At 50.6% G+C, this 13,704-nt stretch overlaps 1 protein-coding gene across 1 annotated transcript; it reads right to left on the bottom strand.

Moving 5' to 3' along the window:
• Window positions 1-253: 253 nt before the first annotated feature.
• Window positions 254-13,452, bottom strand: LOC119397303 (uncharacterized). The gene is made up of 3 exons (XM_049416522.1): window positions 13,323-13,452; window positions 10,821-12,608; window positions 254-339 (listed from the first exon to the last, which is right to left on the bottom strand). The coding sequence occupies exons 1-3, from the start codon at window positions 13,450-13,452 to the stop codon at window positions 254-256; spliced, it is 2,004 nt and encodes a 667-aa protein (XP_049272479.1).
• Between the last annotated feature and the right edge of the window lie 252 nt (window positions 13,453-13,704).

The raw sequence follows: 13,704 nt of genomic DNA, 5'->3' as shown, positions 1-13,704 counted from the left end.
GTTTATATAACTTACCGTAGTTTGAACGTGAATTTCGGTGGACAAGTTGTTTTCACGGCACCGCTTCGTGATAATGCAAGGAAGGCGGCTTCACGGCAATACGCGGGGATTTTTGTTGTTGTTGTTATTAATTTTCTGCTGTTCTTAGCTGGGAGTCTGGGTTACGTTCAGTAGTGGCTTATACGCGAAAAAATACGGCATGACCGCGATTTGGGGGGCGGATTTATGTGACGAGAACTCGTGGCGGCGGGGTTTACACAGCCCGGACCTCGATCTGCAACTGCTGGCTGTCAGGAGGACCCGGGCCATCGCGGAGGGTCTTCACCTTCCGGTGCCGACCTGGGTGGAGCCGCCGACTGGTTGAGGGGCTCTTAGTAATTCGTTACACTAGTCCCTCTGGTCTTTTAATAAAGTTCTTTGTATATATATATATATATATATATATATATATATATATATATATATATATATATATATATATATATATATATATGTATGTATGTATGTATGTATGTATGTATGTATGTATGTGAAGTGCGCCTCGACATTATCATACGCTGCTGCGCGTACTCGACGGGCGCCGGTGACCTCTAGTCCGAAATGGCCATAATGGCCTTATTTTTCAATATTGCCACAGGGTCATGACGGCAGAGTACGCAGAATGCAAGCTGGTACAGATGAAAACACTTTATTGGGCGTACTTGCGCCCAGGAAATGAAAAGTTAAAATACAAGCAATGCGCGCTGTACACTGACAGCGGCGATCACAGTCGACGGCCGTCGGTAATCTGATCATCGGTGGAAGGGGTCTTCTTTTATGCATCAGGTATCGTACCTTCCAGCGTTATCGCTGGTACTCGCATAAGCTCTCGAATAAACTTGTTTACTCGCATCCTGTGCGTAATGCTAACAGAACAATCGCCAATTTTCCCAAACATTGCGACGTGGCCTTCGCCCACCGCTGCTAACAGTTTTTTGTGGATGAGACGGGAATACATCAAAATAAAGAAATAAGGGCACGTGGCAATATCGTGCTCAGCCTGCTTCTTCGGAAGCTGTACGCAGCAGCGACGTCAGAGTACTCACCGTTCGTTCGTGTTGGTTATCGCAAACTTTGCGGAGAATAGTAGGTTTTTCCGTTTCAAGGCAGCCATCGCGTTAAAGGGCGTCTCACCAGCCTATGAATATACAAAAAACGAGCGCGTCCTGGCGTTTGTCGCCTTTCTTGCGTACTTCGTGACGCAGGAACGGGGATTCACATGACGTCATTACGGTACACACTCTCGATTGGTCCATATACGCGAAATATTGGTTGCGAATTGTCTCCTATATACACTGCTTTGCCATGTAGCCGCCCACCCGTTCTTCCTTGTCTCGCATGACTATCGTGCGCGATCAACTGATTTCACTTCATTTTGAGTATTTTCGACTGCGCATTCGGAGGTAACAGCCTGTAGCTGACAAGCGCGAAATCCTGATAGGCTCCACGCTTAGCGCTGGCATTGTGCACGCACTTTTATGAATGTGGCGAGGAGGAGATATCGCCTGTAGGAAGGGGTAGTGAAGGCGAGAAAAATACCGCCCCCGCGCCTTTGAACTCGGGGTGGTGAGGGACCCTCTAAGAAACGCAGTGACTATTCTGTGGTCCAGACCACAGAATAGAGTGCAGAGTTCTTGACTGAAAATTACTAATTTGAACATACTGTTTCCGATGGGATAAATATGCCTTTATTAAAGCTGAAGCATGTCCTCTAATACCATACAAATCTAACTTTCTAAATAATGCTATGCTTCTCCCTCTTTCCGTCCTCCTTTCCGTCCTCCTCACACTCACATCACTCCTTCTCACCCTCACTTCCCTTTCCCACCAGCAACGCGTTCGCATGGTTCCCACGAATGCGTGTACTCTCTAGTGGGGCTTGCCCGATTCCTGTGACGCATACCCGCCAACTGGTTTTTTTTCTTGTCCACGGATCACACCTTGCGCCAGGCCTTAAGAGCACCGCCGTTAAGACTTGGAGGACGCCTGGGCTTCGCCTTCGAGGGTAGAACGCGATAGCGTGATCGGGCCCCGTGCGCATCACATTCTCCATCGCTAGCTTGGCTTCGCTTCTGAGTGGACACTTCAACTGTGCCGCGAGGAAAGAAACGTCCGTGCGCCTAACACTGGCCGGTTTAAACTTTCCTAGAATGCAGGCCTATGCACGTCTTAAATCATCATATTGCGAATAAGCGACGTACCCACTATGCGTCATTGAGGGAATACGCGCACATACATCGCTGCACACTTTGTTGATGCTGACGATGATAAATTATTACTGAGCGCCTTGTAATGGGTGGGCCTTTAAACCACCCATTCATGTCGCAGTGCACATGGTGTGACGCCCGGTGCAATTCTACGGTTCTGCGACGCAATATTACACGTTCTAACGCGACTACACGCACCACATGACGCCTGTATAGGATTTTATTCCGAAACAGCTTCAAGCACTGGCGTGGCTCTGTGATAGACAATTGGCATGCTTGCCACACAGAAGGCATGGGTTCGATTGCGGCTTGGGCCCATACTATTTATTGTTTTGCGTCCATCGCGATTTTAGGGGCGAAGCTCCTTAAGGCGGCACCCGTTCGTCCCTCGTAGTCATCGTAGTAGTCCGTAACAAGTCTTACGCTTTGACCTCCAAGGTGGTGCCGGTGGGAGATTTCTCCTGTGCGTTGTTGAACAATAAAAAATTCGCAGCGTGCGCGTTAACTAAAAGCCGAATTCTTCTGTCTCTCATTCCCCATTAGCAGCCATTGGCATGTTCCAGTAGGAAACGTTAGTAGAAGTGTAAGTGTTAGCTAAAAGCCGACTTCTTCTGTCTCTCATTCCCATTAGCAGCCATTGTTTACCTCCAAGGTAGTGCCTGGTGAGATTTCTCCTGTGCGTGATTAAACAATAAAAATTTTGTTCAAAACGCCGTTGATTGATGAAATAAACCAACGAAAGACGCCAGATGTTTTGTAAAAGCAGAACGAAAGAACGCCAGATGTTTTTCTTAAAGTGTAGTAGTAGTTGTATGTAGCCACCTCTCCCGATCGTCAACGGGCGAGGTGGACCGGCAACGGCGCGAGGACCCTGCCGTACGAGAGTTAAATCACACTAAAAGACATACTTTGCGGGCGATACACTCTAGTGAGCTTTCAACTTTCCGTCTTAATGTACATGATAAAGAAATTATTTCTACGAAAAACGCAAGGCACACCTTGAGCAATATATTTGGTTTTGGGACGCTAAATGGAACCATGAGGCGATGCGAAGCCGGAGCACTTGCACGATCGCGTTCCGTTGGCTTTCGTTGGGCATGCTACCGACCTCGCGTCGTGGAACGCGCGTCCTGTCTTCCCTCTAGCCTTGCCTTTAATTCGCACAGGGCGAGCGGGGAATGCGGTCGCTCTTGGCGCTCTTTCGCTCGGGAGCGGACTTCTTCCTTGCATTTCACCGATCACAAGTGATAATGAAGGGACCACGTAAACCAACAGTACAATAAAAGTTTGATGTTTAATATATACACGATGTTTCACACTCTTTATATTATGTACTGGGCGCATTTCACGGAAGAGTTTCACGGTTTACAGATTCCCTCCGTAGCTTCGCCCCACTCATCATCATTCACCCCGTGGATATGCTGTGATTTTTTCGCTCACGGACAACTCCGGTTTTCGCACTCACAACCGAGGACGCCGACACAGACCGGAATTTCAGCGACAAGGACTCCTAAGGCTATTTTGTTAAAACAAATTCTCGCGGCAATAAATGACGAAACCCTGCTTGAGTAAACGTCCTGCGCCAGCATACTGATTCATGAAGGACCGGCCTCGTCTTGCTAGGCTCACATTGTTAGTTCAGCCGGCAACGTCTTTTCCTGAAGCACGGTCGACCAGTTCGTTCTGAATGTGTGTCATCTATAGCGCCAGCAGCCATTTAGGAAACGTACACTTGGCCGATGCACATCATAAGTACCTGCTTTTCCTTATTTCGGAAGTGTAAGCGCCAGTTCACTTGTGCAATAAATGTTAGTGTGCACTAAGCGATTAGGGATTCGCAAGTATAGTTAATGCTTATGATTTCGCCATATTTCGCGAAAAACTAATGGTGACTGTTGCTTCCGCTAATCTGACTTTAATACCATAAGGCACAGCCCATCAGTACACTGCATGGCGAACGGAATTGAACATTAACGACTGCAAATCATATAAGTTTTTATATATGCATTTGCATTCACTGTTGCTAGGACATCTAAATATGCCTGCAGTATTGTCTAAATAAATAAATAAATAAATAAATAAATAAATAAATAAATAAATAAATAAATAAATAAATAAATAAATAAATATATTCCGACATCTTGCTAGCGTACTAATTAAGCAATGCATATCTACCTTGAATTTGTGAACTCTTCTAAGCATTTGGGCATTCGTAACGCCAGGACATCTAGCATCTTCGGTGATTCACGTTGCATACACCAATGATAACGTGATGAACGTTATATATTGAGACTATATTGAAAAGGGCAACGGAGATGATATATTTACCAACGAATGTGGTACTAATTCTTGCAGTTTCATGAAAGTGTTGCGTTTCTATCTCAATTCCATTTTCGTGTGATGACACGGATCTCTATACAAGCGGAGAACCAGGGTGCGCATCGGCTCAAGCCAATCCCGAGTGAAATGTTACTCTCAACGGTCGACAGTAATATTAAGAAAAAGATCGACATACACCGTGTGTATGTTTCTGTTTGTGACCGACAAACTCGGTTGGCAGTCAACACTCGGGTTTGTCATTCTTTCGCTTCCTCAATCCTCCCTTACCTGTGTTTCATCGCTTCAGTGCATCGCTCTGCTCATTTCCACCGGGAACACACGTCGGAAATCGCAAGTGCGATTAAACAAACAGTTGCCACGAGAAGACGGTTGTCACGTCTCACGTGAAGTGTGCCTATGTGTATGTTGTTCTATGACATACTGTACTTATATTGGTGCTTCTCGGGCGTTCTTTTCAGGCGTCACGTATGCCGCTGACCTTGCTCGTTCGGCTAATTACTTCATGAAGAACTGCGCCCGTTTTCTGCAATGCGTCAAGACCCTACCGAGTATGAAGACAGTCGCTGAGGTAACATCTCTGGATGTATCTGAGTATATACATACATAAATGTGTATGTATATACTATGTTTCAAGCTTGCACTAATTCGCGCAAGGTTTGAAACAGCAAAGCTGGATGATTCTGGAGTCTAATCCGGTTGCTTATAGGTTGTTGCTAGGCTTCAGCTACGTGACTCTAGGTTGTTTCTAGGTTGCTTCTCAGCGCGGAGAGATTCAAGTTGGACCACAAACAGTCACACACACGTCACGGATGCCCAAACTCCAGAGACACAAACTCGAGCTGAAATCGAGCGCTCGCTTCTCTCACAGATCTACGCGCACGTCGTCGTTCGCGTATGGGCTTCCATCGCTTCGGGGTCTTCTCGCAGTTAGCTAGACGCCGTTGCCTTTCCCGTTCCCTAGTACTCTCTCGTTGTACGTACCGCTGAATCACTCCGGGCAGATGCTTCAGCGAAGCTGAAATGTGCGGCCACGGTGTTCTAGATTACTGGTTACGTCTGTCTAGAAATCTTAATTGGTGTTCGCCACCCGTCTGTTGTCTTCTCCATTTTTAGTGGACCAGCGGTAAGTAGTGGGATTTGCCCAATTTCTGCGGCACATACCCGTTCGTGATGACGATAGTTTTTTGCACACACCAAAGTCTTTACGGCCGGTTTAAACGCTTCGCTGTTAAAAGTCCGTGGTACACTCACGGTTGTGCGCAGGCTTCTCCATTAGGGAAAACAAAGTATCATGGCATTGTCCTCCTACAATAAGGGTGAATACGTGAGCTTGTTGCTAGGGGGTCATTATTAAGCGTCGTTGCAGCACGACAAACGACGTGGACACCATAAGGAAACGTATGACGACACACTGCGTCGTCGTACGTTTGTTTCTGGTGTCCATGTCCTTTGTCGCGTTGCAACGAGGCTTAATAAATGCCCTCCTCCCTACTCTTTTGGTCAAGCTTCCGAAAGAAAATGAGTTTCTCGATCGACGCAGAAATGAAAATGAATCGATCACGTGCTACTCATAACGGCCTGCCTTTGGTCCCCGCCTTTCCAGATAAAAAGGTGGTGTAAGGAGTGCGGTTTGGTGGGTCTAGTTAGGGTAGCTGGCTTCCGCCGTCGTCCACATAGCCGATGTGTTCCAGTGAGGAGGACACGTTCTTACAAGAAGGAACGTAGGTTTATTTACATAGCTACAAGTGAGAGAGTGAACGAACAAATGAATGAACGACCATTTTTGCACAAAAGCTTTCGGCTTTTTTTAGCCTCACGTCTGCCAACACTGAGGCACTCGGGAAGCGGTGGCAACAACTCTCCCCAATCAGGTGTCTTGACGTCTCAGTGCCCTGCCCATCAGAAAGGGTGAAGAAATTGGGCCACTCGATACATCCGTTGATGAGGAGACTGGCCGAGATGTCCAAAGGGGTGTCACAAGCGCACCACACAGTGAAGACGTACCCTCACCACCAGGAGGAAAAACCGGTACCCCGTGTGCGACGATTGGCGTCGTTCCGGTTTTTCCTCCTCCGTTTGCGGGCGGCAGGTGTCCCGCCATGTGCGGAGCGGGTGTGCGGATAGCCCGTGTATAGTCCCTTAGGCAATTACGCCATGCCGCATTCGTTCACCAGCATACTAACGGGAGAATACAAACGCACGTGGCCTTGGGTGAAACGCACGGGAAGCCACTTGTGGCAAAATTAAAATTATGCGAGACGCGGGTCATGCTGCATCGCTGGCCGCGTTGCGTTTCTAGTTTTCCATTTTGGTGTTGTAACGCCACACCACTCGTGGTTAGTCGGCCAGGGAAAAAGAGCGTCCCGTGGCTCGTGGTGGCGCGAGCTAGTGGGAATGCTTTGGCTCTAGTAGACTAATGCCAGAGGAGGGAATAAACGAGACGACTGAACCAGAATCACTGTATACATGTTACACCGCGACCAGAATTCCGAGGTTAAATTACAGCGCTAACGCACAAGACACCCACGAAGAAAAGAAACGTACAACAGAGGCTTTGACTGACAGATGCTATATTCTTTCATACGACAATGCATATAAGGCAAATTTACCGCACATGCGCACACAACAGCAGATCTAAACCAAAACGTGTAATACGGATGATAGTGTATTAGGTACGCGAAGACATGGAATCATATTCGGATGGGTGGAGGGACAAAGAAGTAAAGAAGTAAGAAGGACAAAGAAGTGCGTTTGCGTTGTAATTTTATCCTCAGGAATATGTATCAACTAGAGCCAAATGAAGTTGGATCTTAGTGACCAAAGTACATGGGCGATACACTACGAGGAAGGATGAGGACACCTGAAAAACCCTCTGAAGCGAGGCGCCTTGCTGAGCGACGGCGAACCGCCCTTCTCAGCGAGGCCCCCGAAGAGCAGGAGTGGGCCGTCCAGCGGGCCAGGGCCGTCGCCGAGGACCTCGAAAGATGTTCCTCGAATGGTGGATCCCTGGCAGCCTAGCCCCGGGCAAAATATCAACCGTTGGGCAAATAAAGTTTATTCAACTCAACTCAACTCTTAGTGACCAGGATCGACGCCCGCAGGGAACGTGAGCCGCCTTCTGGGCCGGCTACCGGATGCAAGAGGCCCAGTCTACGATATGGCGGGTCTTTGAACGAGATCGCGTCTTTTCTTGCCCATGGCCATTCCAGTAAAATGGCGGCGGCATTTTTCGTGGCTGGGGTACGTGACCGTTTAACGGAAGAAGACAGCAAACAATTCGAACGCGCTGTTGAAAAAAACAAAACAAAACAAAACAGAAACGTGTGCTGCGAACGGAAAGGAGGGAGTGCCATAAGGTCCCCGGTCCTGACCCATGTGGGTGCCACGATTCGATAAAAACGCAAAGAAAAAAATAAGGATTTGATCTGCAGACAAACACGCATAATATATTCCATGATACATTTCAAATCACAAAAATAGCGAAAGGAAAAATCAAAGGCAGATACAGGACCCACCAAGTGCAGTAATAAATGTTTGCGAAGAAAAATGCAGGATTCATGCGCACGTGAACCAAAGCATTTTATGATAAGCAGAGGGGCGCGATACAACGGTACACAAAAGGAAAAGAATGTGCCTCGTCCCGTGTCCATTCTTTTCCTTTTGTGTACCGTATTATCATGAACCAACATCAACTCGCCCAACTTTTTACTTTACAAAGCATTTTACCCATGTAACTGATATCAGTGTGTCCATTTATTACGCAAGGTTAACACCGGCAGAAGTTATACTTGCATGTGCATTCGAAATACCGGCCGGAAACTTAAGCTGCAAGTGCATAATGTGTTCTTCGGATGCCGCTTGTCACATTTGATTTTTACTGTCCAAAGAAACCTCGTATCTTCTAAAACGATACAGCTCCCAGCGTTTCTGGAATGATTGGTGCAATGTTGCACGCAACACCCGGCCATGGTGACGGTATCGAGCGCATAAAACTGGAGGGAAACGAGCACCGACCTAAAAAAATCACAGCCTATCCACGGAGTGAATGATAATGAGTGGCCGAAGCTGCGGAGGTTCATCGGTAAACCGTGAATCTTCCGTGAATTCTGCCCAGTACATCATCACCGACGTGAGATCGGGCGCGTTTATACTAAAGGTTCGATGAGAGTTATGACGACTTGCAGTTCACTTTAATTTTACATGTACGCTGTGAATTTTCATTGTTTAATCACGCACAGGAGAAATAGCACACACGCACTACCTTGGAAGTCAAAATCCAGTGCCTATATATACGGGGTGGTCAGTGAACGGTTGTGCAGCGCGAGCGGTCGGTTTTTTGAATCTAGACGCTGCCGCGACGCTGCCTGCGTCGGCGCCGCTGCGTCGCGAGGCAAGATAGGGGGGGGGGACCTAGGAGAGGAGAAAGAGGGGGAAGCGTAGGAGAGGAGAGTGCGATACATATCACGTACTGTCGCAGCGCATTGTCTTTAGGGAGCCTTCATGTGTGCACGCCCCCTCCGTTTCTAAGACTGGTTATGGGAGAGGGGAAGGAGGAGGGGAAGTGGAGAGGGGATGCGGAGAGGGGTATGGGAGAAGGGAGAGGGGTAGATGACATTGGGAATGGTGAGGGGGAGTGGAGAGGAGGTGTGTGGAGAGGGTATGCGCATGCGCAGTAAGGGTGGTCACGCCGCACACCACCACCACCGGACAGATACTGCCGTTTACTGCCGGCTGCCGGGAGATACGCCGGACAACGGAGGCGTGACAAGGTTAGACTAAGAGGAGCTACGCCCCTAAAAAACGCCAGGCCTGCGCTGAAACCGCAGCACAGTCACAGCGAAAGCTGGAAGAGCGGCGTTTCTAGAGCCCGTTGTAAGCTTTCTTGGGGCTACAATACAAGTACACTAGAAAGGTACCCACTACGCCATAAATCCCAATTTTTGTGAAGTTGGGAAGCACCTACTAAGCCATTATTCGTCATTCTGCGGAGAAGCGAGGCACCAGCTACACGTCTGTAAGGCAACATGTGCACTTTGGTGACGCGACGACTGATGACGATGAAGAATTATGGCTCAGCCCTTTGTAATCGGTTGGAAGCTTTAAACGGCCCACCAGTTATGTAATTTGCATTGGTTGACGCCCGCTCGCTATTTCTCTCTCTCGTAATGCTGTATAACATACGTTGACGTGGGAGAGAGGGGGGGGGGAGAAGAACTTTACTGAGACTCCGAGGAAATGGATCATGCGCTTATGGGCTTCCTTCGCAACCAATACAAGTGCACTTGCGAGGAACCCACTACGCTATAAATCATTGTAATTTTACTGAGACCCCGAGGAAATGGATCATGCGCTTATGGGCTTCCTTGGCAACCAATACAAGTGCATTTGCGAGGAACCCACTACGCTATAAATCATTGTAATTTTACTGAGACCCCGAGGAAATGAATTATGCGCTTATGGGCTTCCTTGGCAACCAATACAAGTGCACTTCCGAGGAACCCACTACGCTATAAATCATTGTAATTTTTTAGAAGTAGGGCAGCAGGCACTGTGCCATTTGTCGTCATTTTACGGAGAGCCGTAGTACCTGCTAAACGCATGTAAGTCATTATGCGCACTTTGTTGATGCTGTGCCTGATGACGACGAATTGTGGCAGAGCCCTTTGTAATGGGTTGGAAGCGCTCAACCACCTGCTCGTTGCGCAATTCGCATTGTGCGACGCCTGGTTACAGAATTCGCGTTGTGCGACGCTTGGTGCTTATTTTGCTCTTCTACCACGCTATATTGCATATGCTAAGTTGGTTCCTTCCCGACATGAAGCCTGTATAGAACCTTTTCCAAAGCAGTTTCAAGCACCGGCATGGCTCAGAGGTTGAATACTGGGCTCCCACGCAGGGCCCAGGTTCGTATCTCGTTCCATCCTGAAACCGTTTCCTTATTTCCTTTTTTTTTCTTATTTCGAGCGATACTGGTTACGGACAGCGGCGGCGGCGGCGGACAACTACGGCGCCAAAAACGGCCGGTGAAATGAACTCATAACAGCTTTCGCTGTAAAAAAAAGCGCGTTGGTTGGTTGATCCTAGAGGAATGTTGTTGTTGTTTGTGGTTATGTAGAGGAAGAGACGCTTATTTCTGCAGCCCAGTCGGGAGCACGGCGCAGTGTCTTGGGGGGGGGGGGAGAAGGGAAATGAAAGAGGATAGTAGTGTGTAGGATGTGATTGTGTCTCGTTCGCCGTGGCCGGAGCAGCAGGGAAGACGGCAGCAAGGGCAGGGGCGGCAAGTTCCCGGCTCATCTGTAGCGGGTATTCCCGTCTCGTCCAGGAACTCCACCAGGCTCCGGAGTGCTGGCAGGTGGGGACGCGACGGGAAGAGCAGGTGTTCGAGTGTGGAGGCAGGTAGGCCCTGGCTCCGGTAGGCCGTAGTGACCCTCGAGCATTCCTGTGCCAAGCCAGGACAGGCACAGTGGAGGTGCTCGAGGGTCTCAGGATCGCCGCAGCGGCTGCAGGCTGGGGAGGCGCAGAGACCCTTCGCATGTCGGTGGGCAGCGGTGCACACACAGCCGGTCCGCAGGCGCAGCAGGGCGGACCGATCTCTCCTGGTGAGGCCCGTCTCTGGTAGCAGCTTTGGCCCTCGTCCACTGGCCACCCTTGAGTCTGGGTGGACCGTGACCAGGAGCTTCTTGAGACGGGCCTGCGTGTAGTCCCTAGCCGCGACGGCCCGGGTGATGGGGGTGCCAGGCTGGTGTGCTGCCTTGGCAAGCGCGTCTGCCTCCTCGTTACCAGCTATGCCCACATGGGAGGGCAGCCAGTGGAAGGAGACAGACGCACCAGATGCAGCAAGGGTACGGTACTTGGCCGCCAGGAGGCTTCCGGTCAGTCCGGTGTCTCGATGGTTGGCCAGGATCTGTAGTGCTGCCTTGCTGTCACAGAGGACGGCGACAGGCTCTGATTGGATGTCCTCTGCCAGTAGGTCAGCTGCCAGGTGGAGTCCGGCGAGCTCTGCCGCCGTTGAACTGGCCGGGAAAGGCAGCTTACACTGCCTGCTGCTGGTCCGTGCAGGGACGACGCAAGCCGCCGCTGCAGTCCCATCTGGCATCACAGATCCATCCGTGAAAACCTGCAGCCGACCCTCTAGTTGATCCTGGAGCTTGCAGGAGGCTGCCTGCTGCAGTGCTGCTGCAGGAGTTCGTCGCTTCGTTGCCCCGGCCAGGTGGAGGTGCACCTCAGAAGGCCGGTGGTGTGGCGGCGGAGAGGCGACAGGGGCTGGTGGATCCGGTACCATCTGGTGGTAAAATGGGAGGAGGCCTCCCATCCTGGATCCTGGCAGGCTGCGCAAGCGTTCCAGAAGGGCTGCACCGTCCGCGGCACGGTGGAGGAGGTCGATGTGCCCCAACGCTCGCTGGAGCATGCATAGCGTCAGGGGCCACTCTCTCGCCTCCGCAAGCGTCGCTGCAACAGGGGAGCACCTGGGGAGCCCTAGGATAGTCCTCACGGCTCCTCTGTGCAGTCCCTCCAGCAGGCATCTCCTGGCTGGCGTCAGGTTCACCAGCGGCAGGGCATACAGCAGAACGGAGGAAGCCGCGGCCTGGTTGAGCCGCAGCGCCCACTTCGTGGAGCATCCGCGGCCACGCTGCTGCAGTTTGCCGATGGCCCCTTGAACTCGTCGGACCTTGGTGGCGGCGGCCTTCGCAGCGGGGATCCAGGTGAGCCGGTGGTCGACAGTGAGGCCCAGGTACCTCACCTCCTTTCTCCAGGGGAGACTGCGGTTGCCGACCCTCAGTGGCTTCACGTAGACCCGTGCCGCAGCGAGTGGATGGATCAGCAGGGCCTCGGTCTTGGTGGCAGAGACTTTGAGGCCGATGCCTCCGAGGAAGGAGATCACTGCATCCAGGGCTGCCTGCAGTGACCTCCTGATGGCAGGAATGGACCGCCTTGGTCCCCTTGCCCACGGTGCCACGTCATCAGCGTAGACGGAGCAGCGGGCCGGGAACCTGGTGTCTGTCGGGAGGGAGGCTGGAAGTCCTGCCAGCACCATGTTGAAGAGAAAAAATCACAGCATATCCACGGAGTGAATGATGATGAGTGGGCGAAGCTGCGGAGGTTCATCGGTAAACCGTGAATCTTCCGTGAATTCTGCCCAGTACATCATCACCGACGTGAGATCGGGCGCGTTTATACTAAAGGTTCGATGAGTTATGACGACTTGCAGCTCACTTTAATTTTACATGTACGCTGTGAATTTTCATTGTTTAGAAAACCATTGCTTTAGAAAACACCTTGCGTCTTTCGTTAAGCAGCTGGCGTCTTTTTCGTTTTGCTTTAGAAACATCTGGCGTTCTTTCGTTTTGTTTTTACAAAACATCTGGCGTCTTTCGTTGGTTTATTTCATCAATCAACGGCGTTTTGAACAAAATTTTTATTGTTTAATCACGCACAGGAGAAATCTCACCAGGCACTACCTTGGAGGTAAACAATGGCTGCTAATGGGAATGAGAGACAGAAGAAGTCGGCTTTTAGCTAACACTTACACTTCTACAGACAGAAGAATTCGGCTTTTAGTTAACGCGCACGCTGCGAATTTTTTATTGTTCAACAACGCACAGGAGAAATCTCCCACCGGCACCACCTTGGAGGTCAAAGGGTAAGACTTGTTACTCACTACTACTACGAGCACGACGAGGGACGAACGGGTGCCGCCTTAAGGAGCTTCGCCCCTAAAAGGACTTAGCACTGAACCTTGTGGGACTCCGGTAGTGATGTCCCTAGGCTGGCTGGTCACCCCTCCAACACGGACGCAGAAGGTCCTCCCGGACGGGAAGGCGGACACGAAGCCTCGGAGGCACCCGCTGATGCCAAGCCGGTCCATGGCCGCCTCGACGACAACGTGCGGGAGACCGTCGAAGGCGCTCTCCACGTCCAGCAGCAGCAGCAGCAGCAGCAGCAGCAGCAGCAGCAGCAGCAGCAGCAGCAGCAGCAGCAGCAGCAGCAGCAGCAGCAGCAGCAGCAGCAGCAGCAGCAGCAGCAGCAGCAGCAGCAGCAGCAGCATTGCCACGTCCCCGCAGCTCTTGGCATCCTCCAGGGTGGCGACGACGCCTGCAATGGAGTCGGCAGTGCACCG

Source organism: Rhipicephalus sanguineus, chromosome 6 (assembly GCF_013339695.2).
Source record: "Rhipicephalus sanguineus isolate Rsan-2018 chromosome 6, BIME_Rsan_1.4, whole genome shotgun sequence".
In the NCBI taxonomy this organism is placed as follows: Eukaryota; Metazoa; Arthropoda; class Arachnida; order Ixodida; family Ixodidae; genus Rhipicephalus; species Rhipicephalus sanguineus.
Note: the sequence above shows the minus strand (reverse complement) of the source record. Positions and strands in the feature narration are given on the sequence as shown.

Coding starts and splice junctions, on each gene's coding strand:
- LOC119397303 (XM_049416522.1), bottom strand. CDS start 13,452: ATGGACCGGCTTGGCATCAGCGGGTGCCTCCGAGGCTTCGTGTCCGCC. Junction 12,609..13,322: donor CACTACCGGAGTCCCACAAG/GTTCAGTGCTAA, acceptor TGGTGCTGGCAG/GACTTCCAGCCTCCCTCCCG. Junction 340..10,820: donor TCCCTGCTGCTCCGGCCACG/GCGAACGAGACA, acceptor GGCTCCACCCAG/GTCGGCACCGGAAGGTGAAG.